The 23,417-nt window shown below is 58.0% G+C and overlaps 2 protein-coding genes across 2 annotated transcripts; both read right to left on the bottom strand.

Annotated features, from left to right (window-relative positions):
* Positions 1-3,260: 3,260 nt before the first annotated feature.
* On the bottom strand, positions 3,261-10,101 carry AMDHD2 (amidohydrolase domain containing 2). The gene is made up of 11 exons (XM_024759768.1): positions 9,939-10,101; positions 9,716-9,852; positions 9,496-9,635; positions 6,166-6,220; positions 5,773-5,985; positions 5,601-5,689; positions 5,377-5,521; positions 5,195-5,302; positions 4,961-5,029; positions 3,863-3,964; positions 3,261-3,487 (listed from the first exon to the last, which is right to left on the bottom strand). The coding sequence occupies exons 1-11, from the start codon at positions 10,019-10,021 to the stop codon at positions 3,399-3,401; spliced, it is 1,230 nt and encodes a 409-aa protein (XP_024615536.1). The 5' UTR covers positions 10,022-10,101; the 3' UTR covers positions 3,261-3,398.
* A 155-nt stretch (positions 10,102-10,256) lies between these two features.
* ATP6V0C (ATPase H+ transporting V0 subunit c) lies at positions 10,257-16,112 on the bottom strand. Its single transcript, XM_024759566.1, has 3 exons — positions 15,893-16,112; positions 11,164-11,347; positions 10,257-11,014 (listed from the first exon to the last, which is right to left on the bottom strand). Exons 1-3 carry the CDS (start codon positions 15,969-15,971, stop codon positions 10,810-10,812), a joined length of 468 nt encoding a protein of 155 aa, XP_024615334.1. The 5' UTR covers positions 15,972-16,112; the 3' UTR covers positions 10,257-10,809.
* Positions 16,113-23,417: the final 7,305 nt, after the last annotated feature.

The raw sequence follows: 23,417 nt of genomic DNA, 5'->3' as shown, positions 1-23,417 counted from the left end.
GACCCCGAGCGCATTAATGGCCCACCACGGTGCCCGGTGAGCTCGGGGCCTAGGAGGCCCGTCATCCCGATGACAAGCCCGAGGCTTCGGGAGGGACCCCTCAGCGATGAGACTCCAACTCGAACCGCAGGCGCTCGGCACAGTCCAGAAGCGTCCAGTGGAAGCCTCGCAGCACCCAGGCTCCGCAGCCAGGTGTCCCCCGCCCCCACCCAGGGGGAGTCGCGACGCGGCGGCCGCGTGGGCCGAGCACCTCCCTGCAGAGCCTCTCTTACCAACGCTGGGCCCTTGAGTCCTCCCACCCACACCCAAACAAGACACGAAAAGAGAAGCTGGGAGCTCCCAGGTCACCTCCCCGGATCCCACTCCAGCTTCTCCAAATAGTGAAAGTCGCCCGCACCCACCAGTGACTCAGGCACACACCTGGTGTCACCTCCCCCGCCCCCCCAGTCCACACCCACACCAGAGCAAGCCTGTCCCCGTACTTTGTCTCTGGCCCCACTGCCACCCGACAGCCAGTCCCTCAGGGTCTCCTTGTTACCCCCACACCCCCAGCAACCAGAAGAAGCACTTAAAATGCCAGGGCATCCTTGTGTTTAAAGCCCAGCAGCCTCGGGCTTCCCTGGTAGCGCAGTGGTTGAGAGTCCGCCTGCTGATGGACATGGGTTCGTGCCCCGGTCCGGGAAGATCCCACATGACGCGGAGCGGCTGGGCCCGTGAGCCATGGTCACTGGGCCTGCGCGTCCGGAGCCTGTGCTCCGCAACGGGAGAGACCACAACAGTGAGAGGCCCGCGTACTGCAAAAAAATAAAAAATAAAAAAATAAACCCCAGCAGACTCAAAACTCAGAACCAAAGCGAGCGAGGTGGGTGCAGGGCTGGGGGAGCTGGGAGTGTCCTTGGTGCAGTTCCCCTTTGGGGAGATCTGGAGATGATGATGGGGATGGTTGCACAACAATGTGAATGTACTTAATGCCACTGATCTTTGCATTTAAAAGTGGTTAAAATGGTGAATGTTACATATATTTGACAAAACAAACTCCAGTGGCTGCCCCCACACCCCAAATAAAATCCAAACTCCCAGGCCAACTGCAAGGCCCAGCTCCCCACGCTGTGGTTCCACTAAAGCCCCCAGGTCACCTCCTCCTCCAGCCCTAGCATCCATCTGTGTTCCATCAACACACTAAGCCTGTGCACTGGGCCTTTGTGGGGCAGTTCCCTTCGCTTCCAGCCCAGCATTCGCTCCCACTCTCCCTGGTGTCACTCTTGCTGACCACCATCTCAACTAGCCCCTCTGTGATTCTCCACCCAGAGAGGCAGCATGGTAGCAGGGTTAACAGAGGCCCGGCAGCTGGGCAGGCCAGGCCACGTCCCCACCCCAGTGCTCACCAGCTCTGGGACTTGGTGCCCCCGTTTCCCCAGCTGAGAAATAAGGATGACAAACAGGAACCCCCTTTGGATTGTGGACAGAAGGAAGGAGTACTAGTACACGCTAGAGCACTAGGAGGCCTGGCACTGGTGGGTACTGTAAAGGCTCCTCCCTATTGGGCTCCTGCAGGTGGCCCCCACCCCAGGCCATCCCTCAGGCCTGCATCACGTGGTTGTTCTTCCCAGCCTATTCACCATCAAACACAGCTGGGACCCACAACCGTTTTTGTCACCTTGGGCCTGGAGACACTTCCTTTAGTGGCTCTGAGGTAGAGGCAGGAGGGGCAGTGGCCTGGCCACGTACAATGGTGCCCCACTGTACGTGCATTGACCTCCTGCACCAAGGGCTGCTCCTGTGTGAAAGGGGGAGAGGGGTGCCCACCGCGGGACCCAAATGGGTGGAAGTCAAGACAACAACCCCAGACCTGGGGCTCACCAACGCCTGTGTCGTGGCTGTCCTCAGAGCCAGCAAGGCCCCCTACAGCCCACTCTCCTTGCCTCAAAGCTGTCCTACTGGGCTTCCCTGGTGGCGCAGTGGTTAAGAATCTGCCTGCCAATGCAGGGGACACGGGTTCGAGCCCTAGTCCAGGAAGATCCCACATGCTGTGGAGCAACTAAGCCCGTGCGCCACAACTACTGAGCCTGCGCTCTAGACCCTGAGAGCCACAACTACTGAGCCTGTGTGCCTAGAGCCCGTGCTCCGCAACAGAAGCCACCGCAGTGAGAAGCCCACGCACCGCAAAGAAGAGTAACCCCCACTCGCCGCCAACTAGAGAAAAGCCTGCATGCAGCAACAAAGACCCAGTGCAGCCAAAAATAAAATAAGTAAAATTAATTAAAATGCAGAGATTAAAAAAAAAAAGCTGTCCTACCCAGGGAGCCCAAGAGCCTGTGCTCCCAATGTGGGGGGACTGTTGCCAAGGCTGAGGACACCGGAGGCTGCAGGATGACACTAATGGACAAACACAGTGGCAGGGTGCAGGATACACACCGAGGACCCCCAAGCTGCCTACCAGCACCAGGCAGGGTCACCCACAGCTGTGTAAACACCAGGGTACAAGCGGATCATTTTACCCACTCAGGAGCTGGGTCAGGAAGTAGAGCTGTTTGGAAAAGAAGCCAAAAGAAATGGAGCCTCAATTATCCTGAGGGCTCAAGGCAGTGGAAACTCTGGTTGGGCAAGTTGACCGGGGTCAGCCCAGGGGCCCCAAGGCCAGTGCAGATTCCTCTTGAAGGTTGGAGAGGAGTGCCCAGTGCCGTGTCCAGGTCCAGCGCTGTGGCCTTGGGCCTCCACTTGGCCCACCCAACTCAGGGGTGCAGAGAACTACCCACAGGACACCCACACACACCAGCCTCCCAAACCTTTTGCAGTGCCCACCCGAGGCCCCTCCTGTCTTCGGCTCCTCCCAGCCTGTTCCCTAACTTGTCTCCATGACCATTGATCCATTCTTTCCTGTTAAACATTCCAAGGTGCACCTACCCTTTAGCTCAGCCCCACAGGCAAACTGCTGAAGCCGAACAATCACTCCTCAAGCCCCTTCCTGCCGGATTTCCAGCCTGTAGTCCATGGCTTCCCCCTCCTGCCCTCCATTCATTTTCAGCTAGCTCATCTGCCTGTGGGTCTGCAGGCCTCAGACACATCTGTCTAACAGAGAGGGGACCTGCTGCCCCCACTGAGTCCCATAAACCCCACGGGCAGGGTGGAGCTGGAATCCGGCCACTCCCAACCCTGAGCCACAAACACCAGCCCCAAGCACAACCACCAACAGCCACCAAGGTGAGGACAGAAACAGCAAAAGCCCCGCTTTGAAGCAAAAAACTCAGAGACCAGGCGAGTCCCGACGGGGCACATGTTTATCCAAGCCAGCCGCCTCCGGGTGGAGGCCCCCACCACTCTCTGGAGACCAGTTCCTCGATGGCCCAGCCGACAGTGTCCAGCTGGGGTTGGGCATCCCCTCCAGCGGCGGTCCTCAGTCACTGCCTGGCTTCTTCTGCCTGCCACACCAGCTCGCCCGAGATGTAAGTGGCCCGGACGTGGAGAGAGTCATCGAGCACCACAAAGTCTGGGTCAGAGGTGGGTGGTGAGAAGCAGGCAGGGGCAGGGCTGCCACCGTCCCCACCCCAAGGCCCGGGTGCAGGAAACCAAGGCCCGGCACACGACTTGTGCAGGACATCCCGGCCCATCACAGACTGAGGCCCCAGAAGCAAGACTCCGGGCAGCAGAGAACAGCCAACAATGTTCCCGCAGACCCTTGCCTGGCCCGTCTCAGATGCCAGAAGGCCTGGCCTACCGGATGGGAAAGGGGGGCCGGACCGAGGCCACTGGCCAGGCAAAGCCACCTAGGTGAGGGGAAGAGCCCACCTCCTGCCCACCTGCCTCCCTGGCTCTGTCCCAGGCCTCCCAAGAACTCCCAGGCCGCCCCTCATTGGGCGCTGACCTGCATCGGCCCCGAAGTCCAGGGTCCCCTTGTGCTTCTCCAGGCCCAGCAGCTGTGCAGGGTGCAGGGACGCAGCCTCCAGGGCAGACTCCACGCTGCAGCCTGCTCAGGGAGCACAAATGGGTGACTACCCCCAACCTCTGGCTGGCTCTGCCATTTGACTTCAGGGCAGGCAGGGCCGGGGGTGGGGGCGCAGCGGCAGAGCACCGAGTTCTGGGTGGCCTCATGATGCCTGGGGTCCTCCTTTCTGGAGGGGTGCTTTTCTTGGAAGCCAAGGGGAGGGGCCTGCAGACATTTGGGTCTAGAGCATTTTGTCAGTGAGGTCCCTGCAGGGCTGGGATGGGTGAGTGGCAGGAAGAGGGTACCCAGCAGGGTTCCCCCCCCAGCCCCAGAGCTCCAAATCCTAAGGTCACACCCCAGGACTCCGCAGCAGGGTGACGAGGCCCTCCCCTCCCCCCAACCTGAGGATACTGCTGGGTACCCCAATTCTCTCCATCCCCTGCTTCACCCCCCAAGCCAAGCCAACAGCTGTCTGTGCCTCCCAATTCGTCTCCCTGTGGCTCCAAACAGCACCTTGGACCACGGTGCCCCCCACCCCCACATGGCACCCTGCATGACATCCCAGCCCCAAGGCACTGCCAAGAGCCCCACAGGGCCTGGCCCACCACAGCCTCTGCCAGACACACCCTCCTCACCTCCCCAAGAACATGCCAACCCCATTGAGAGGCCCCCGAGCAGCCCAACCCTGGAGCCTGGAGTGCTGCCCCCACCCCACTGCCCTCCACAGCTCTGCACCTGCCAATCCTGCAGTCCCACAGGCCCCAGGCCAAGGCCCTGCCCTCGGGTGCCGTGGCTTCAGTGCCTGTCACTGTGGGTTCCAGCCATCCGCTTGCTCGCAGCCCTCTCCCTCTGCCATGAGCTCCTGCAGGCGGGACCTTGGCCACATTCCTAGTGCCCATCCCCTGGGGACCCCACCAGATGCAGACAGGCCCTGGTGGTCCCCACTCTTCCCTCCAGCTACTCCCAGATGTAGCCTCTGCCCCAGCACACACACTTACACACACACACATGCGGCACACGCACCCCAGCCTCACTAACCTGTGGCCTGCAGGAAATGCCGGACGCAGGTATCCATTGGGGCTATGCTGCCACTCAGTGTGTTGGTGCCTTGAGAGCAGAAAGGGCAGGTTCTGGGGAGGCCAAGGGTACCAGGCACATTGGGCCACCCGAGGGCCCAGTGGGTCGGCAGGGGACACCCAGGTTCTTATATCCCACCAGAGAGGCTGAGAGACTATCCTCACTCCGGCAGTCTTCGGGACAGGGGTCACTCACCTGCCACATAGGCTGTCAGGCCATCCACCTCCACCTCCTGCTGCCCCAGCGTGTGACGGCCATTGCCCAAGCCCAGGGCAGGGACAGCATCAGTGACCAGCACCAGCCCTGCAAGGGGAAGGGGCCTCAGGAGCTGCCCGGCCTGGTCTTCCTACTGGCTCCCACCCTGTATGGCCGCTCACCCTCGGGGTGGGCCCGGTGGGCGATGCGCAGGGCGGCAGGGTTGGTGTGTATGCCGTCAGCAATCATCCCGTAGAAGATGTGGCGGCCCAGGGGCAGCCGATCACTGGTCAGGAGCCCCACGATGCCTGGGTCACGGTGGTGGAACTGGGCAGGGGCAGGCGGGGGGCGCTGAGCAACAGCAGGACCCCTGCACCCTCCCGCCAGGAGCTGGGGTGGCACTCACAGGCAGCATGGCGTTGAAGAGGTGGGTGATGAAGGTGGCCCCGCTCTGCACGGCTTCCTCCGCAGTGCCCAGGTCAGCTACTGAGTGCCCTGTGGCGACCCAGACTCAGACTCGGCACCCAGCCCAGGACTCCGGGTGGGCTGGCCCCCAAGGTGATGACACACCCCCTTACCTAGGGACACGCAGATGCCAAGGGCCGTCAATGCCCTGATCACCTCGTGGCTGCGGCCCAACTCGGGGGCCAGTGTCACGATGCGGACGTTGTCCAGGCCCCCATAGGTGGCCAGCAAGTCTTGGAAAGCGTTGGCCTCAAAGGAACGCAGGTGGGCCTCGGGGTGTGCACCCCGCTTCTCGTGGCTGATGAATGGGCCCTCCAGGTGCACTCCTGGGGGGAGGGGAGGGGATGGGATGGTTCCAGCAGGCCCCCTGCCCTGCAGCCCCCACCCTGGCCCCTCTTGCCTGCCCGCCCTCCCTCCCCAGTTGGGCATCTGGAAGGCAAGGGGTTGCCAACAGGTCCCCAAGGAGCCTCCCAGAGTAGGGGTGGGGAGAGGGGTCAGCCACTCACCGAGGACCCCTGCCCCATGGGGACCACCACTCTTCACGGGGATCTGAGGAAGGACCTGGGGGGAACCAGCTGTTAAAGCCCTGCCCCCCACGGCCCAGCACCCAGAGGTCACAGCCCAGTCAAGGTCAGAGGTCAGAGTTCAGAGCCCAGCCCCTGCTGGCCTTCCCTCAGGTGTTAGAAGATGGTCGAAAGCCCCAACCACGGGAAAGCACAGCACATCAAGAAATGACAGGTGGGCTTCCCTGGTGGCGCAGTGGTTGAGAGTCCGCCTGCCGATGCAGGGAACATGGGTTCGTGTCCCGGTCCGGGAAGATCCCACATGCTGCCGAGCGGCTGGGCCCGTGAGCCATGGCCGCTGAGCCTGCGCGTCTGGAGCCTGTGCTCAGTAACTGGAGAGGCCGCAAAAGTGAGAGGCCCGCGTACCGCAAAAAAAAAAAAAAAAAGAAAGAAATGACAGGTGCTCAGGGATGCAAACCTGCCCTGCCTGAGAGGACCTAGAGGCGGGGAGACAGCTCCCAAGCAGGGGGCAGGTACATGGCACCAAGGCCCTCAAGGGCCCCGTCAGACAGCAGCTAGGACACAGCGGGCTGCACACCAAAGGGTCTGGACCTAGACAGGATGACCAGCCTGGCCTCGCTGAGCTGCAGGCCCAGGAAGCAGGGCTGACGCAGGAGGAGGGCACGCAGTCCAGGCAGAGCAAGGGGCAGAAGCAGGGCTTGGTGGCCGGAGAGCTCAGGCACCGATGGCGCAGCCACACTGTGCCCGGATCTAGACACCAGAGGCAAAGTCACTTGTGTGACTCTCTGGGGAGAATGGGGGGCTGGAGGGCAGGAGATGGGCCTGAAAGGGCTAACAGAAAGCTAACTCTTATCTTTCCTGGTGGAAAGCAACATTTACGCTGCCCTAAACCAAAAAGTTGAGCAGGAGTACTAGCACATTTTCTAGAGATATGGGGGCAAATTCCAAGGGTCAGCTGAGTTGAAAGTGATTACCTCTAGGTGGGAACTGGTGGGAACAAAGGGCTGCTGTTTTTCCTAACAAGCCGTGTGATTCACGTAAGTTCACTAAAGGGTTAAAAAATTAAAATTAAAAAAAGAAATAATGGCTGCATTTTTCTAGAACAGAGTTTTAAAAGGGAATGCTAGAAAGCACTGAGTAGACAAAACAGTCTGGAGATGAAGGGAATGAGGCACGTTCAAGGCAGGAAAGCAGTGGAAAAGGTGAAAGTGTAGAGGGGCGTGTGGGGCCTGAGGAAAGGGCCTGGCTGCCACCATGAGGAGGTGCCTGATGTTGACTCAGCAGACAATGGACCTGAAGCAGAGAACAACGCGCTCAGACCCTCCTCCTGGAAGGGTAGGAAAGGGCAAGACTGGAGGAGGAGACCCCAGAAAAAGAGCAGGTGGTCTCAGTGGACCTGAAGAACTTCTGACAAAGTAGCAATCTGTTTCCGCCCACTGTGAAACGTCCCTGGAGGGAGATGGGGCAGAACGAAGGGAGGGGCGTGTGTGGGGACATCCAAGTGAACAGTTCTCTAGTTTCTAACGTGATACTGGTATCAAGGTTTTCATATTCAAAGCCCTCCATGATTTCCACCATAAATCAGTTTACTCTATGCCTCCCAAGGCTTTCATCCTGTAAGCATTTATGAAGAGTGACAGGAAGAAAACGTAAGACAGAAGCCCTACTGGCCCAAAACTCCTTCCCCTATGGAAGAAGCCCCACAGTTCATATCATGATGCTCGAAGGTGCTGCTTGAAATCAGGGGCAGCGGGTGACAGCACGGCATGGGCAGCGCGCAGCAGAGGAGCTACACAGGACGGAGAGAGAGAGGCAGAGGCCTTCCACGCGGAGAGCTTGGGGGCAGAAGAGGGAGCTGCCTCGAATGGCTGAAATGCAGGTGGGGAAGGAATGCTCAGGAGGGTTGGTCAACCCTGCAGGAGGTTGGGGGAAACATGAGTGTTGTGCGGAGCCTGACACCTAGGAAAGGCCACTCTGGCAGGACCCAGGGCTGGGAGAGCAGTTGGGAGACTGGGTTAGGAGTCACTAAGCCTCACTGTTGGGGACCAGGAGAGGGGAGGAGAAAGAAGAGGGGGCAAGAGGGTAGGCATGTTCCTGGATCCTGGGCAGGGAAATTACAGCCTGATGACTGAAAGAGAAAACACAGAACTAGGGGCCAGTTTGCAGCAGGAAAACGAGATTGTTTTTTGACATCTGACTCTGTCGTGAGATATTCGGGGAAATTTCCGGAAAGATGTCCATAGCTGACATTTACCAAGGGCATACTATGAACCAAGCATAGTGCTGAGCGCCCAATCCTAAGAGATGCATTCCGTTATTATTCTTACTTAAGGCTTGAAAAAACTGAGGTTCAGAAACAAATAACGTTGTCCCGAGTCTCCCAGACGATACACAAAGTCAGGGGGCCAGGACCGAACCCAGGTCCACAGCCAACGTCCCCCAGCTCCAGGCTCTGAGTCTGCGTGCACACACCCAGAAGGGGACCCCACAGCAGGCAACACAATCCAGGATCCTGGGATGGATCCTGGTCTGGAGAAAAACTACAAAACTAGAACATAAAAGGTAGACTAAAAGGAAACCGTGTTAATTCCCCAAACTCAAGGACTCCATGGTACTCGAATAAAGGAATACCCATGCTTTTAAGAAAGGGATAAATACTAAGGAGCAAACACGTATGTTGTGTGCCAGCTACAATTCAGAAATTCAGAGAAACAGAACAATATACAAACAGAGAAAACAAGATCAAATAACATAACGTGGCAAAGAGCAAAACCGGAGAACCTGCGTACAAAGTAAAACTTAAAAGAAAAATGGACCGTGGACAACTGAATCCCAAGACTTGCAGATAAGAAAGAAGTGTGGTGGTGCATGCGGGAGCAGCAGAGGAAGCCTGGGGCAGGCGATGGAGCTTCTTCCTGGAGAGCTGTCCACTGGCACCGCATACCACAGGTCGGTGGTGGGGCATGATCAACTAAGGATGTGGCAATCACAGAGTCCCCAGCAGCCTTAGTCAAGGAGGTGCCTGGAGGCGGCCAGACTGCAGGGTGGGGAGGGCGTATGGCAGGTGGCTGAGGCAGCGAATGCGGAAGCCCATGGGGACAGTCAGACCCGCAGTGGCACACCAGGCGGAGGAACACCTGGATGAGAAAGCCCAGGGGAGGGGACCCCCAAGCCCAGGTGGAGGGAGGCCAGCAGGTGAGGCCAGACTCAAGGGCCAAGGGGTGTTCGTGAGGGAAAGAGATCAGATTTGAAAATTAAGAGGCTGGGTGTTCCTGGGGCCTCCTTCACTGGAGGCTGGGAGCCTGACCTCACCTTGCAATAAACCTCCGGTGGCGAGGTGACCAACGTGGGACAGAAGGAGGTGACTCCGTGCGGCAGGATCCTCCGGGCCACCAGGGCGACTCCCGAACCCACGTCCTCTGTGGCCTGAGAGAAGTCAACGCCAAACCCACCTGCAGTACAGACAAGAAGGGATCACACGGTGCTCAGAGCTCCTCCTCTGGGTCCCCGCCCCGCGGGCTCCGGACCCCACCGTTGATCTGCACGTCGATGAAGCCGGGCGCTAGGATGCAGCCCCCGCAGTCCCTCTGCTCGTCAGCCACGCGCCGCTCCTCAAAGAACAGCTTCTCTGGGTCCAGAATGCGGCCCCCGCGCACCCACAGATCCTCCCTGCGCACAGAGCGGGGCGGAGGTTCGCATCACCGGCCCCGGAGCCCACCAGGGCAGCCCCGGCCCCGGCCCCGGCCCGCGCCCACCTGAGCAGCGCCCGGCCCCGCAGGATGCGACAGTTGGTGAACTGGATCACCGGGGCCCGCGCCGCGCCCTGCCCGCCGCGCATCCTGAGCCCAACCAAGCGGCAGGCGCCGGATTCCGCGCCGAGTTCCGGCCTAGAGCTTGGCCGGGCGCACGTGACCCTCAGCTGAGGCGTGCCCATGTGATCCGGGCACCCACGTGACCAGCGCAGTACACAATGACGCGGTGACGTCTTCCCGGGTGGCCCGGCCCTCGGCCCCTCCCTCCCGGCCCCGCCACCCGCGAGCCCCGGGACCCAACAAGCGACCCACACCCAGGCATCTAGTCACATCCGAGAACTTTATTGGACACGGTTCGGCGCCAGGGCCCAGTGGGCCCAACACACTGCGCCACGGCCCTGGCAGCCAGGGCGGCAGGAGGTGGTTCCATCCAACACGTCTCAGGGCAAACGGTAACCGCACAACGCAACAGTCTACCTAAGATTACTATAGAGTTGGGAGACAGAGGACTGCTCCATAGACGTATGAACAGGTCAAATCTTTATAAATAAACATCCAGTGAAGAGAAAATGACAACTCTAATTCATCCTTATACACAGAGCACTCTAGGGCAGATGGGTGGGGGGCGGCCAGAGGCCTGCATCCTCACTGGTCAGGGGCCTGGACCGGGAGTGGTGGGCCCAGATGTCCACGGCACGGGGCGGGCAGGGGCAAGGCTGGGGGCAACAGACAATGGGCACTAGGACACTGCGCATTTACAAGACCAACTACTGGCAGGCAGCTGCCCCGTGCGTGTGTGTGTCAGGCTGTTCGTTCTGGAATGAGGAGAGGGTGGTCTTTACATCATATTCTGTGGCTGGTGGGCCCGGAGAGGCTACTTTGTGGAGAGGATGAGGGCGACGATGAGACCGTAGAGGCCGAGCACCTCGGCGAAGATGAGGATCAGGATCATGCCCACGAATAGCCGGGGCTGCTGGGCAGTGCCCCGCACGCCGGCGTCCCCCACGATGCCGATGGCAAAGCCAGCTGCCAGCCCACTCAGGCCCACGCTCAGGCCAGCGCCCAGTTGAAGGAAACTCCTGGGGGAGAGAGTACACAGGATGGATGTTAGCCAACAGCCAGGGAAGGCAGCAGGCATGGGTCACCAGCCATCCACCCAGGACCCCTCCTGGCTCCGCACAGTGGCTTTACCCCAGGCAGGGTGTAGGGAGAGCAACCCAGGCCTCACCTGTAGAGACTGATGCCATCATTCAGGGAGTTGGCAATGAGGACTGCCACCACCAGGCCATAGATTGCGATGATACCGGCCATGACCACCGGGATGATGGACTTCATGATCAGCTCCGGCCGCATGACAGACATGGCTGCGATGCCAGTGCCACTCTTGGCTGTGCCATAGGCAGCACCCAGGGCTGAGGGGGAGAAGATGAGGTGAGCCCAGAGCACCTGTGGCCAGGACCCTGGGGGCAGCTTTTGGCATACTCGAAGGCCAACGCAAGTTATCACCGGCAAGGGGCAAGACGAAAGTGGCACTCAGCCAGGAGCAGGTGGCTTTCAGAGGAACAGCCACAGCTGGGCACTCAAGGAACCCACGGTATGGGTTCCTCCACCAGATACCCTCATGGCTGTCTGGCCCATATGGGCTCCTGCTTTCCTGTGAAATCCCAACCCAGGCTCAACAGCACTCCCCATGCCTGCTACATAGATCCCATGCTTCCATGGAGCCTCAGACCTAAAAGGGGGAGCTGTGACAGGCTGCCCTGTCACGTGGGGAAACAGGCAGCTGGGCACAGAAGCCTTGCAGATTCTGGGCACCTTTTGTCCCACCAGGCACTCTCCCACGTCAGGAAAGGCCTGGAAAAGCACGAGCTATGTCAACAGCCCAGATGTTGAGCCCGAGTCAGCCCACAAGCCCTGGGACTAAGTGCAGAGACAACACACTGGAAGAGCCACTGCAGTGCAGGGTCAGGGGAAGCTGGCCTGGCAATTCTCGTCCTCTCAGGCCAGAGGTTCGCCCACTCCCCACCCTGCCCACCACACTTCCCACAACTCCCAGCCCAGGGACACGCTGCAGCAAGGGCTAGTGTGTCTGTCAACAGGCTGAATGCTCTGCCAGAAAAGGCAGCTCTCGGCACCCTCAGCCACAGAGCAGGCCAGGACCCTTTAGTTCAGGGAGAATCCTCTCTGAACAACCAGAGACAGGGCAAGTCAAAGAGAGGACAGGGTACAGGAAAGACAGTGGGCTGTGAAGCCATCACCCAGGCCAACCCCAAGGCCCCTGCAGACCTGTGAGAAGCCTAGCTTGTGCTGAGGCCTCTGGTAACTGGGGTGGGGGGGAGGCTCTAGGCACTGCAGGACTCCTGTCTCCCCTGCCACTATCCCTCCTCCCTCTTCCCAGGGTGGGCTGCCTTCCTGAAAGCCCCTCTTCTCCTGGCCTGTCTTCCAAGCCTAGGAAAAACGTTTGCAAGTACAACAGAGAACCACAGGGGCCCAGGCAGCTGTCCTGACTCCAGTCGCCACCCTCGAGGCTCCCAATGTGCGGCTTGAGCAGATGCTGACATGGGTCAGAGGTGGAAGGGGCCAGGACAATCCCAGACATTCCTGTGCATCTTTTTTTTTTTGCGGTACGCGGGCCTCTCACTGTTGCGGAGCACAGGCTCCGGACGTGCAGGCTCAGCCGCTCCGCGGTATGTGGGATCTTCCCAGACCGGGGCACGTACCCGTGTCCCCAGCATCGGCAGGCAGACTCTCAACCACTGTGCCACCAGGGAAGCCCCCTGTGCATCTTTGACTCACCTGTTTGGGCTGTCAAAAGATGACTAATCTGTGCTCATTGCAGAGCAGGGATGAGGTCAGAGGGGCTCTGCCTTCCCAGGGCTCTGAGCCTGATGAAGAGATAGACGCAGCCCCTCCAAGCATGGCAACATGTTCCAGGAAGAGTGGGGAGGTCTGGGGAAAGGTTTCACAAGGGAGGTGACAACTGAGTGGAAGGCTGATAGTGAGTAGGTAGTCACAGAAAGGCGAGGCAAGAGGAAGAAGATTCCAGACCACACAGAGCAGAGACACCAGATAGGGAGCAGAGGGAGGGAGGCAGTGGTGGGGTCAGCAGGACCTTCACTGCTTCCCCTCCACACCCCCGACATCCAGCCTTCAGGTGCCAATCTTCACCAAGCTGCTCGTGGAGCAACAGTGCATTTTTCAGCCTCCTACCACGGGCCCAGCACCACACCAGGCCAGCGCCAGGGCTCATTACTCAAGGACGAGGACACAGACTGATAGGTGGCACTGGGTGAGACCCCATTACAGGGAAGCCAGCGCCCCAGGCAGTGAGCCCTGCTGCAAGGCTGGAGCGGGTGAGAGTTGGCAAGTGAGCTGGGCCCTTCTCTGTAGAGTGCAGCATGGAGATCATGTGGCTGTGCTTCCCCTGGGGGTGGGGAAGCCACAAGAGGAACAAAGGGAAGAAACAAGGATGACCATCAAGAGGGAAAAGCAGCCTGGCCCAGGCTGCTGGGCTGGGAAGACCCTGGATGCCAGCTCCAGAGTCCAAGCCTGAAGGTGCTCCAGATGGAGCAGGGAACAGAAAGAGGAATCAGGACACAGTTCCGTGAACATAGCGCCAAACACCAGTGGCTCACTGGTAGGGAGGAAGTCACAGAAGATATGGAAAAGGAGCAACTGACGGCTCCGTGGAAGACATGATGAAGAAAAAATAAACAAGACTTGGGTCGTAAGTTAAGAAAAAAAGGGAAGCTGGAATGGGTGATGGGGATTGGGAGAGGGAGTGGACCTCATTCAGTCGTAAGAAGCCCAGTCAGCCAAGTGCTAGGCAGGCCAGTGGCAATCTGGGCCAGGAGCAGCGGACAGAGCTTGCACTCACCCTAGCAGCAGCACCTGAGGCCTGAGAACTGTTCAGGAATGCACAAGGAAGTAGACGAAGACAGGCCCTGGAGAAAGGTTCTAGAGAAAGAAATTACGTCAGAGCCTGGCCCAACTGACCAAGTAAGAAGCTAGCTACTGTAGGGCCACAGTAAGCCCCATGTAGGGAGGGGAGCAGGAGTGAAGCTGCATACGAGCCAACCAGAACGGGTGGCCCCAATTCCCAGGAGCCTGGGGCAAGCAAAATACCTCTGGACCAGTGATACCCTGTCTCAGTAACTTCCAAAGACCTGCTGTTCAGGCTCTATTCAAAAGTACCAAGTAAGTTCTAGAAGGACAGGAAGAGAGGCACCTGGTGACCAGAAGGAGGCCAGGAGCTGGATATGGAAAAAGGGTTCGGGTGTAAACTCTGCCAGATTTCAAGTTCCACATGAGCAGGGTTCTTGTTTTGTTCACCAATGTCCCCCAGTGCCTGGCACATAGTAGGAGCTCAATGGAGAATTGCTGAATGGTCAATGACAGACAATCAACAACCCACAAGTGGCCAGGCACTGGCCCTGGAGGCATTCCGGAGGCAAAGAGCAGAAAAGGGTGAGGGAAAAGGGGGTACAGCAGCCTGCTGGGAGGCACAGGAGAGCAGGCAGCTCTGGAAGATGTGGAAATAGTAGGCGTCGCTTAGGACAAAAGGGGAAGTACAGGCCACTTCTCCCACCACAAATGACCCCTTACTCACACATGATGGCAAGGTCAGGGCCCACTCAGCAGCTTGTGACCGGCAGGCAGGCCCGCCTGGGCAGAGGGAGGCCCCAAGCCCCAACCCCACTAGTGTTTATAGTCAGCAGAGAGTGTTTAGAGTTTAATCCCTCCACATACCTGCATAGGGAGCCTCTCCAGTCCACCACACAGGGTGGGGCAGGGCGAGTCATCAAAGCCCAAAACCAGACCTACCTCAGAAGGCCTAGACCAGACCAGGCCAGACCAGTCCACAGGGGCTGCAGCTGGGTCAGGACTCACCTCCCTGGGTTCCACATTCCTGGCCGGGCCCAAGTGCTCTTCTCCCAGAAGGGCCCATTTTCATTGAATTTTACACCCCAGGACTGATAAGACCCAACTTCTAAACCAAGGTGCCATCAAAAACCTTGCAAGGCCCCTTCTCCATTCCTAGGGCAGCCCCTCCCAATTCCAGGCCTCAGGGAAAGGGAGAAAGGTCATTCATTCATTCAGGCCTGAATTGAAGACTTCCTTCTATGGAAAAAAAACCAATCCCCTCAACACTGAGGCTTCATGCTACCTCGCTCACCCAGACAAGCGTCTGCAAACGCAGTGCTGAGGCTGGCCTGTCTCCCAGACATCCATACTGCACCCTCGGCCTGTCTGACCCACCCCCACCCCCCAACTCCACTCCCACCTCTGGGTCCCTGCCGGCTCTCAAGACCAACCTCTCAACCCAGTTTTTCTAACCAACCCACACCGCCTACAGGGGTATTGGGAAACACCGACAAGCCCTAACCGGAAGCACCTGCCTAGGTGCAGACCCACCTGACCCCCGCCGACGGGCCAGGCCGCCACAAGGGCGAGGGCTGTGGACCACGGCGGGGAGCGCCAGGGCCGGATTCCCCACCTGCGCCGCCCACGGACAGAGTCGGCCCTGTGTCGGGGGATCGTTCTGAGGTGTGATGTCACACCTGCCCGCAGGATGGGGGGGGCGGGTGCGGAGCAGACGCATTTTTTTTTGACCCCCCCCCCCAGCCTCGCTCCCGCCTCTCCAGGGGCTAAGATGGCAGCGGCGCCGCCGCCCCACCCCCGCACCGACACGACCGGCTGGCCGCGGGCCAGCCGGGGACCCCCGGGAGACCCTGGGACCCACACCGGGACCTAGCCCGCATGCCCTGCCCTCCAGACACCCGACGGCCCCCTGCAGCCCTCAAGGCCCCGGCCCAGGCCTGCAGTCACGTGAGACCCGGGACCCCCAACAGCTCGAAATTACGTCAGAGTGACGTCACACGCCGAACCCCGGAGAGCAGCAGGCACGAGCCCCGCGCGCCCCCCGCCTCCCGGGTCCCTCCTGCCACGGCGCTCACCGCTGAAGACCATGGCGGCCGAGGCGCCCATGACCGCGAAAAAGGAAGCGTACTCGGGGCCGCTCTTGGCCTCGGACATGTCTGCGGTGAGGCGGGGGCGAGGTCGGGCCGGGCGCTGCGAGCACCGAGCTGTACCAAGCGAGCAATCAGGCGGCTGGGAAAGCGATCCCGGCCGTCAGCCGCTGCGCTCTAAATACCAGCACCGCAGAACAAAATGGCGGCCGTGGCCGCGTCACATGACCCGGGCCCCGCCCCTGCGGGCCATACCACTTAGCGCCGGTAGGGGGCGTCATGGCCCCGGGACGCCCCCTAGCGGCCCGCTGACGCCCACGCACTGTGTTGTCGCCTTGCCGGCCTGGACCTCTGCGCCCCGCCCCACCTCGGCCTCCTCAGGTGCGCTGTCGGGCGCCGCCGGCCTCTCGAACCCTGCGGCGTTGGGCCCGTCCGGTCTCCGGGCCGGGGCGGGGCGGTGGCGCGCCATATTAGCATATGGGGCGGGGCTCGAGGTGTCCCACCTCCTCTGCGGCTGCGCGGCACTATTCGGTGTTCGCTTCCGAGCGTCGTTTTTCTTTGCGTTCTCAGTGTGCAGGCTGGCCGAGGAGTTCTCACTGCCCAGCCCGCGGGGACCCAGGACTGCCGTCTACCCCGAACGTCCTTATACTTCCTGGGGTGATCTGAGAGTCCAAGCAGGCGGAGCCGAAATCCTGTGTCTCCCGTTGCCCCCCACCCCCACCCCGCCGAAACCGTCCCCAGACTCTTCCAGACCCACCAGGCCCCGACCCAGCAATTGGTGATTTCTCCCCTGGCTTCCGAGGAAGAGGAGCCCCCTCCCCCGTGTCTGTTCCCTCCTTTGCATCAGGGACCCAGACTACGGTTGGAGGGGTTGTCTCTGCCCCTCAAAATGTAAGCATGACTGGTTTGAAGCCCTGTCAGTGTTGCAACCTGTGAAGGCTTCCCCGGATTTCTACATCTTCTGGGGTTCCTATCCTGCCTGTTCCCACACAAAGCCCGCAAATGCAGGGCTGCCCTTATTTCTGGAGCAGCAGTAAGTGGTTCCCTCTCAGCCCAGCAGGCAGCCTGGCCTGGGACTGGCCCCACCCTGATGATTCCATGTGACCATCCTGGCACCCCAACTGGCTGCCTTATCTCTGCCCACCAGCTCTGGTTCCCTTTGCCTTTTTGTCCCATCCATTTCAGGAGCCCTGGGTGGCTGCCATCTGGTCCTGGGTCTCCCTTGAGCCCCAAGCCCTCGTCCCAGCGTTAAAGCACTTTCCCTGAACAGCCTGAGCGGTAGCTGTCATCAGCCTTCTCCATGTGGGTGGTGGGGTCACCTCCCCTGGCCTGGCCCTACCACTGGACTCTCAAACCCACCTTCCATGACAGGAACCCCCCTCACAGCCTCTTCTCGGTGAGGCTGAGTTTGCCCCCCTCTGAACTTGCAGCCCTCAAAGTGCCATGTCTGTCGTGTTTCAAAAGAGAGGAGGCCACCATTCTGCTAGAGCCCTCCCCACCACCCTCTGCCACCTGACCAACTTCTGGAAAGAGGAATCTTCACTCAGCATCTCCACCTCCTCCCCAGCTCCTTGTCCTTGCCAAGGTTGCTGGTGACCGCCATTTCTCTAAGCTGAGGAACATTCATCAGGCTCTCTGAATGGGCCTCTCTGCTGCCGCGGCCTGCTGCCCACTTCTCCACACCCCAGTCTCTCCAGTTCACCACCATCTGCCCTGACGCCCTCATTCCTTCCTGGAGTCACAAGGAGGAGCAAGGACGGACCCAAGCCCTGAAGCCTCAGCTTCATTGCAGGTCCCGGGTGTTCCCAGGGCTCCCCCTGCCCTGCCCTACCCTGGGTGATCACCTGCACCTTTCCAGACCTGAAGCTGTCCGAGCAAGTGAATGCCCAAGTGTCTGCCCCAGGCCCAGTCCCCATAATTACAGGCGCTCAGGGTCCAGGGCCCGGGGAGCCCAGACCAGGGAGCTGTCACTGGCTGGGGGGCGGGGAGGCTGCATGCAGGGGCAGAATTCAGACTAAGGAAAAGAGATACAGGACAGCCCCCCTCGGGAAGCTGCACAGCCAAAAGCACAGTGGTGGCAAAGCACACAAACCCCAGCACAGCTGAAGTCCTGAGGCTGGGAGGTCAGGGATACAGTTCCTCCCTCAGGCTCAGAGGGCAGGTCGGCTTTGCTCACCGTCCTCTAGTTTTCTGCCGAAGTTCTGGTGTGAGAAGTCACAGCGGGTCTCCAGTGGGGCTGTGCTGACACCTCAAACCAGCATGTCTCAAACTGAACTCACCTCCCGGCGTATCACCACCAGCTTCCACTTGGTTGTTTCCATTTCCGGCAAGAGGCACAGCCATCAGCCACTGCCACACCAGCAGCCCTCGAGTCACAGCTCCCTCTTCATTACTCACCAGGCCCCAAGATTCTGTGGCTTCCCAGCTCTCAGCTCTGCCCCTGTCTCACTGCTGCTGCTGCCCCTGAGGCAGGTGTTTACTTCTGGCCTGGGTCTTCTCACAGCCTCCAACCTGGTCTGCCTGTCCAGTCTTCCTCACCCTGTCACCATGGGAGCTTCCTAACTGGTACATCTGACCAGTCAGTCTGGTCCCGGAATCCTTCAATGTCCCTCTAAACATTTGGGGGCATTATCTAATCCTCATAATGATCCTTTGAGGAAGATATAACCATTACCCTCATTTTGTGGATGAAACAGGCCTAGGAAGGTTTAGTACCTTGCCCAGGGTTAGCCGGCTAGCGAGTAGTGGAATTGAAACTCAAACTCCACAGGCTGAGCCTAGCCTGTGCGGCTTACTACACCTCCTGCTTCCTGCATAGGAGATCAGGGAGTGTCTGGTAACCAGTGACAGGGACAGGAGAGACCCAGGTCACCTTCCCCTTGGCCTCCCAGCATCAGGCAGGGCCCGGGGATGGGGTGGGCCAGGGGATGTGTAAGGGAATGGCCAGGGACACACACCTCTGCCTTCTCCCTCACAGTTGTGCAGCCCCTGGAGTGAAATCACAGTGTCAAAAGCCCCTGGCCTGTCACTGTGCAGGTGGGAATTTCCAGGAATAAAGAAGGAGGGGCTTTGGGAAACTCAAGCCAGAGACCCCAATAGGGAGAGGTATAGAGAGATGCGGGGTGAGGTCCCAACTTCCCCGAGGGTTCTAACGGGGATGAACAGGCCCATTGTCTGGACTGAAAGATGGTGGGAAAGAGAAATCTAATGGCACTTTGCAGAGACCTCAGGGAAGGACGAGATGGCTGGGGAGATGGAGACCACGAATAAAGTGACAAAGGGCCTCGAATGATTAGAATTGGAATCCTGAGGAAGCCATTTCAAAGAAGAGAGAGTCCTGCAGCCTGACATGGCAGTCTTATCAAGAATATCAGGAAACTGCAGACAAGGTGTCCAAGCAGAGCATCTTCTCCCAGCGGACAGTCCCATTCTTCCGAGTAGCCATGAAGACATACCATAGGGTGTGATGCTCGGAGAGGGCACCAGGCTCTCTTGACTTGACTAGATAAGAGCTAAGTGTGGCCCAGGCAAGGCTGGGAGGAGATGGAACAAAAAATATAGTTGCGATATCAGAGGGGGAAGGGGCGGGATGCATAAAGATGACTTTTTGGTATAATTAAAATAATTGGAGCTTACAAAAAGATACAAGGTTTTTTTTAAAAAATAAAAAATGTCTATGTACAAGCAGGACAGGGGCACAGCCGGGGCAGCCAGTCCTGCAGGGGAGACTGTGTTTTCCTGAGTGGCTCCAGCTGGATGTCAGGCCCTGAGAGAGGCAAGAGGTGGAGGACTGGGGTGATCCCAGAGATGGAGCAGCCACTTCCCACTGACCCCAACTCTGAGGGCTGATGAGAAAGGGCCTGATTGATTCTCTCTCTTTTTTTTTTTTTGGCCAAGCAGAGCTGCTTGCGGGATCTTAGTTCCCTGACCAAGGATTAAACCCGGGCCCCCTGAGGTGGAAGCGCGTAGGCTTTACCACTGGACTGTCAGGAAATTCCCAGCCTGACTGATTCTTAAAACTCTTTGAGAACTGGCAGCAGGCAGGAAGCCCAGGGGCTGGCCCCGACGGCCAGGGGGCAGTGTGTGACTCTCCCTGGGCCAGTCAGAGGAAGGAAGGGGGAATCCTATGGGTTTACAGTAAACCAGGGCCAGGCGCCGGGCCTGGCACAGGGAGCAAGCTCTCAGAAAGTGCGCTGGATGAATCCTCAGCCCTGGTGGGCACCATCGGCCCTGGTCTGGGCTCAGCACCCTGAAGGCCAGTATGACCTCCCTCCACTCCAACAGTCAGCCTTCAACTCTAAGCCACTCGTCTGGCACTTATTGAGCATCTACCGAGTGCGGGCACTGAGCTAGGCTCTGAGGATACAAGATTGAGGAAGACAGCTCCTACCCTACCTGGGAGGGCTGGACTCAAGGACAATGACATCCCAGTGCCAAATCAGCTACAAAGGAGGGAGGAGCCTGGAAAGCTCAGATGGCCCCCAGCAGGTGATCTCTAAATGAGGGCTTAAAAGATGAAGAGAGGGACTTTCCTGGTGTTCCAGTGGCTGAGACCACACTCCCAATGCAGGGGGCCCGGGTTCAATACCTGGTCAGGGAATTCTGTATGCTGCAACTAAAACTAAAGAGCCCACGTGCTGCAGCTAAGACCTAGCACAGACTAAATAAATAAATATATATATATTTTAAAGATGAAGAGGGTTTTAAAATATATATTTTTTATTTATTTGGCTGCTCCGGGTCTTAGTTGCAGCATGCGGGATCTTCTTTGCCGCGTGTGGAATCTTTTATTTGTGGCATGTGGGATCTAGTTCCCTGACCAGGGATCGAACCCGGGACCCCTGCATTGGGAGCATGGAGTCTTAACTGCTGGACAACCAGGGAAGTCCCAAAAGATAAAGAGGGTTTGAGCAGGGGAGAGACAGGATCCTGTTTGTGCTTAAATTACAGACCATCCACACCACAGAAAGTTGGGCAGCCGTTGATGAGATGGAAGCAGGTGGATGACCCCTGAGATGCAGTTAAGTGACAGGCAGCAGGGTGGGGAGGGTGCACAGGTGGGTTACCTGAAGTGCACAGACCCTGCTGACAGCGGTGGGTGCCCGAGACCAGACTGGGAGGGAGACCTCCCCCTGTGGATATTCCCGTACTGTATTGATTTTCTACGAGGTGCATATTTTACCTTTAAAAAAAACGAGAGACAGGGAGAAATGCAGAGCAAGTGCTTAAATGAGTTTCCTTATGGAGTGATAAAAATGTCATGGAACTAGATAGCAGTGGTGGTTGCACAGCACTGCGATGGCACTAAGGGCCACTGCATTGCTCACTTTGAATTTAACCATTTGAATGTTTAAAAGGACAATAAAACAAAGCATTTCCACGGCTGGCTACAGATGGGAACACAAGCTGAGATACGATTACCCTGGACCAGGCCCAAAAAGGGGCCCACGTGAGGTGGTGCTGGGAGGAGAGAGGTAGCCCAGGCTGGTGGAGCTCTGGGCAGACACCGTGGCCACCACAGCTGGCCCAGCCTGAGGGAGGCAGGCCTCCGAAATGTTGGAGGATATAGGCCTGCATCCCTACCTCCCCTATGGGGGCCTTCTCCATCCCCCCACCCAGGGAACGCATCTTGCCCAATTCTGGCCCGGGTCACAGTGTCCTTTTTTTTTTGGGGGGGGGGTGCTGTGTTGGGTCTTCGTTACTGTGTGCAGGCTTTCTGTAGTTGCGGAGAGCGGGGGCTACTCTTCATTGCGGTGGCTTCTCTCGCTGCGGAGCACGGTCTCTAGGCGCGTGGGCTTCAGTAGTTGTGGCTCGTGGGCTCTAGAGTGCAGGCTCAGTAGTTGTGGCTCACGGGCTTAGTTGTTCTGTGGCATGTGGGATCTTCCTGGACCAGGGCTCGAACCCATGTCCCCTGCACTGGCAGGTAGGTTCTTAACCACTGTGCCACCAGGGAAGTCCCAGGGTCACAGTGTCTTAATGTCAACGATAAGATGGGCCTAAGCCCACTTATAGTAAGAAGGGACTGCAGGGAATGTTGGGGCATCCCCAACCGCAGGCCCCAGGAACACACACTGACACGTGAGACAGGTGCACAGCCATCCCCATCCAGAACTGTCCGATGGACACCAGCATGGGCAGCACCACAGGGGGCTCCTGCTCTCACAGGCCAACAGGGGAGGGGTACTGGGGCAGGGGCACGCAGCCCACTGACAGATGGGAAATAGTCCAGAGGCCCAGGCTCTTCGTTCAGAAGAGGAACTGAAACAGCTAGTCTCAGAGAGCTGGCAGCACTGGGGCCAAGACTCTCTTCCCCTACCAGCCCAGGATTTCTGGGACCCGGGCCAAGCCATCTGAAGGTGGCAGCAGGAAAGGGATGACGGGAATACGCAGGTCTTGGAAGGCAACGGCGAAGGAAGGGGGAGCAGCAGGAGTGAGTGTCCAGCCGCCAGTGTGGGGAAGAGGAACAGAAGGCAAGAACGGGACAGAGCCACCAAGGCTGCCAACAGGATGGGAGGGCCGCTGGCAATCTGCCAGCCCTGGGAGGAACTGAAGGACAGGTGTGTGCAGGTGGCAGAGAAAATAGGTCTTACGTGTTTGTTGTATACGCACACCCAACTAAAATGCAAGGGATTAGAAAAGACATTCATAGTGACTTCCATAAACTTCCAGATAGAATATGCTTATTTTGAATGAGCATGACTTTTTTGACACTGAGTTTTACACAGACAGGGATCCTTGCAATTCTGGACAGAGAAGTTTGGGCGACATTTCCTGATGGCCATTCCTCACGTTTACGGAGCACGTCCACATGCCGGGAGCTGTGAAGAACAGTAGACAAAATCCATCAGGGGAAGACTTGGTTGGCACCAGAGGCAGCAGAGGATCTATCTCTGGAATGAAGAAACTTCTCCCCGTTGATCAGGATCAGCTAATGCAGTCCCTCAAATTCATGTCCAGTGGTTCCTTCAGGAATTCCCATCCCACTGAAACATTTTCACATCAAGTACTTCACAGTGATGTTGATCCATATGTTCTCATTCATTTTATTTAGGACTCAGAATTAACACTGACCAAACATATCACTAAATCACTTATTTTTCCAAAGTTAGATTTTGCTTCAAAGTTACACATTCACTCACTACACGTATTTCCACAAGGTCCTCAAAATATTTTTTTTACATTCATTTAAATGCTCTAAAGTGTCAGTCCAGTAATCAATTTTTCAGCCAATAACCATCCTAGACAAGAACAAGAAGGTAAAATTATTCACACAGCTCTTCTCTTCGATCTTTAGCTTGTAAACTTTTGACAAAACGTGTCCTTTGCCAGTCAATGCACTTCAGGGTGAAATAGAACAGGGGCTCGCTCCTGTATCTTTGTATGAAAATAAAAACAGGGGCTGGGATAGCTTGGATTGAGCTAGCTTCACCACGTTATCGACCATATCACTGGACAAGATCAGACCTGCAGGCTCCCTGCAACCAGGGGCGCATCTAATGGGGAACCTAACTGA

This window comes from Neophocaena asiaeorientalis, unplaced genomic scaffold (genome assembly GCF_003031525.2).
Source record: "Neophocaena asiaeorientalis asiaeorientalis breed wild unplaced genomic scaffold, Neophocaena_asiaeorientalis_V1.1 scaffold254, whole genome shotgun sequence".
Taxonomy (NCBI): Eukaryota; Metazoa; Chordata; class Mammalia; order Artiodactyla; family Phocoenidae; genus Neophocaena; species Neophocaena asiaeorientalis.
The sequence above is the reverse complement of the archived record's forward strand: the minus strand, read 5'-3'. Positions and strand labels throughout refer to the sequence as shown.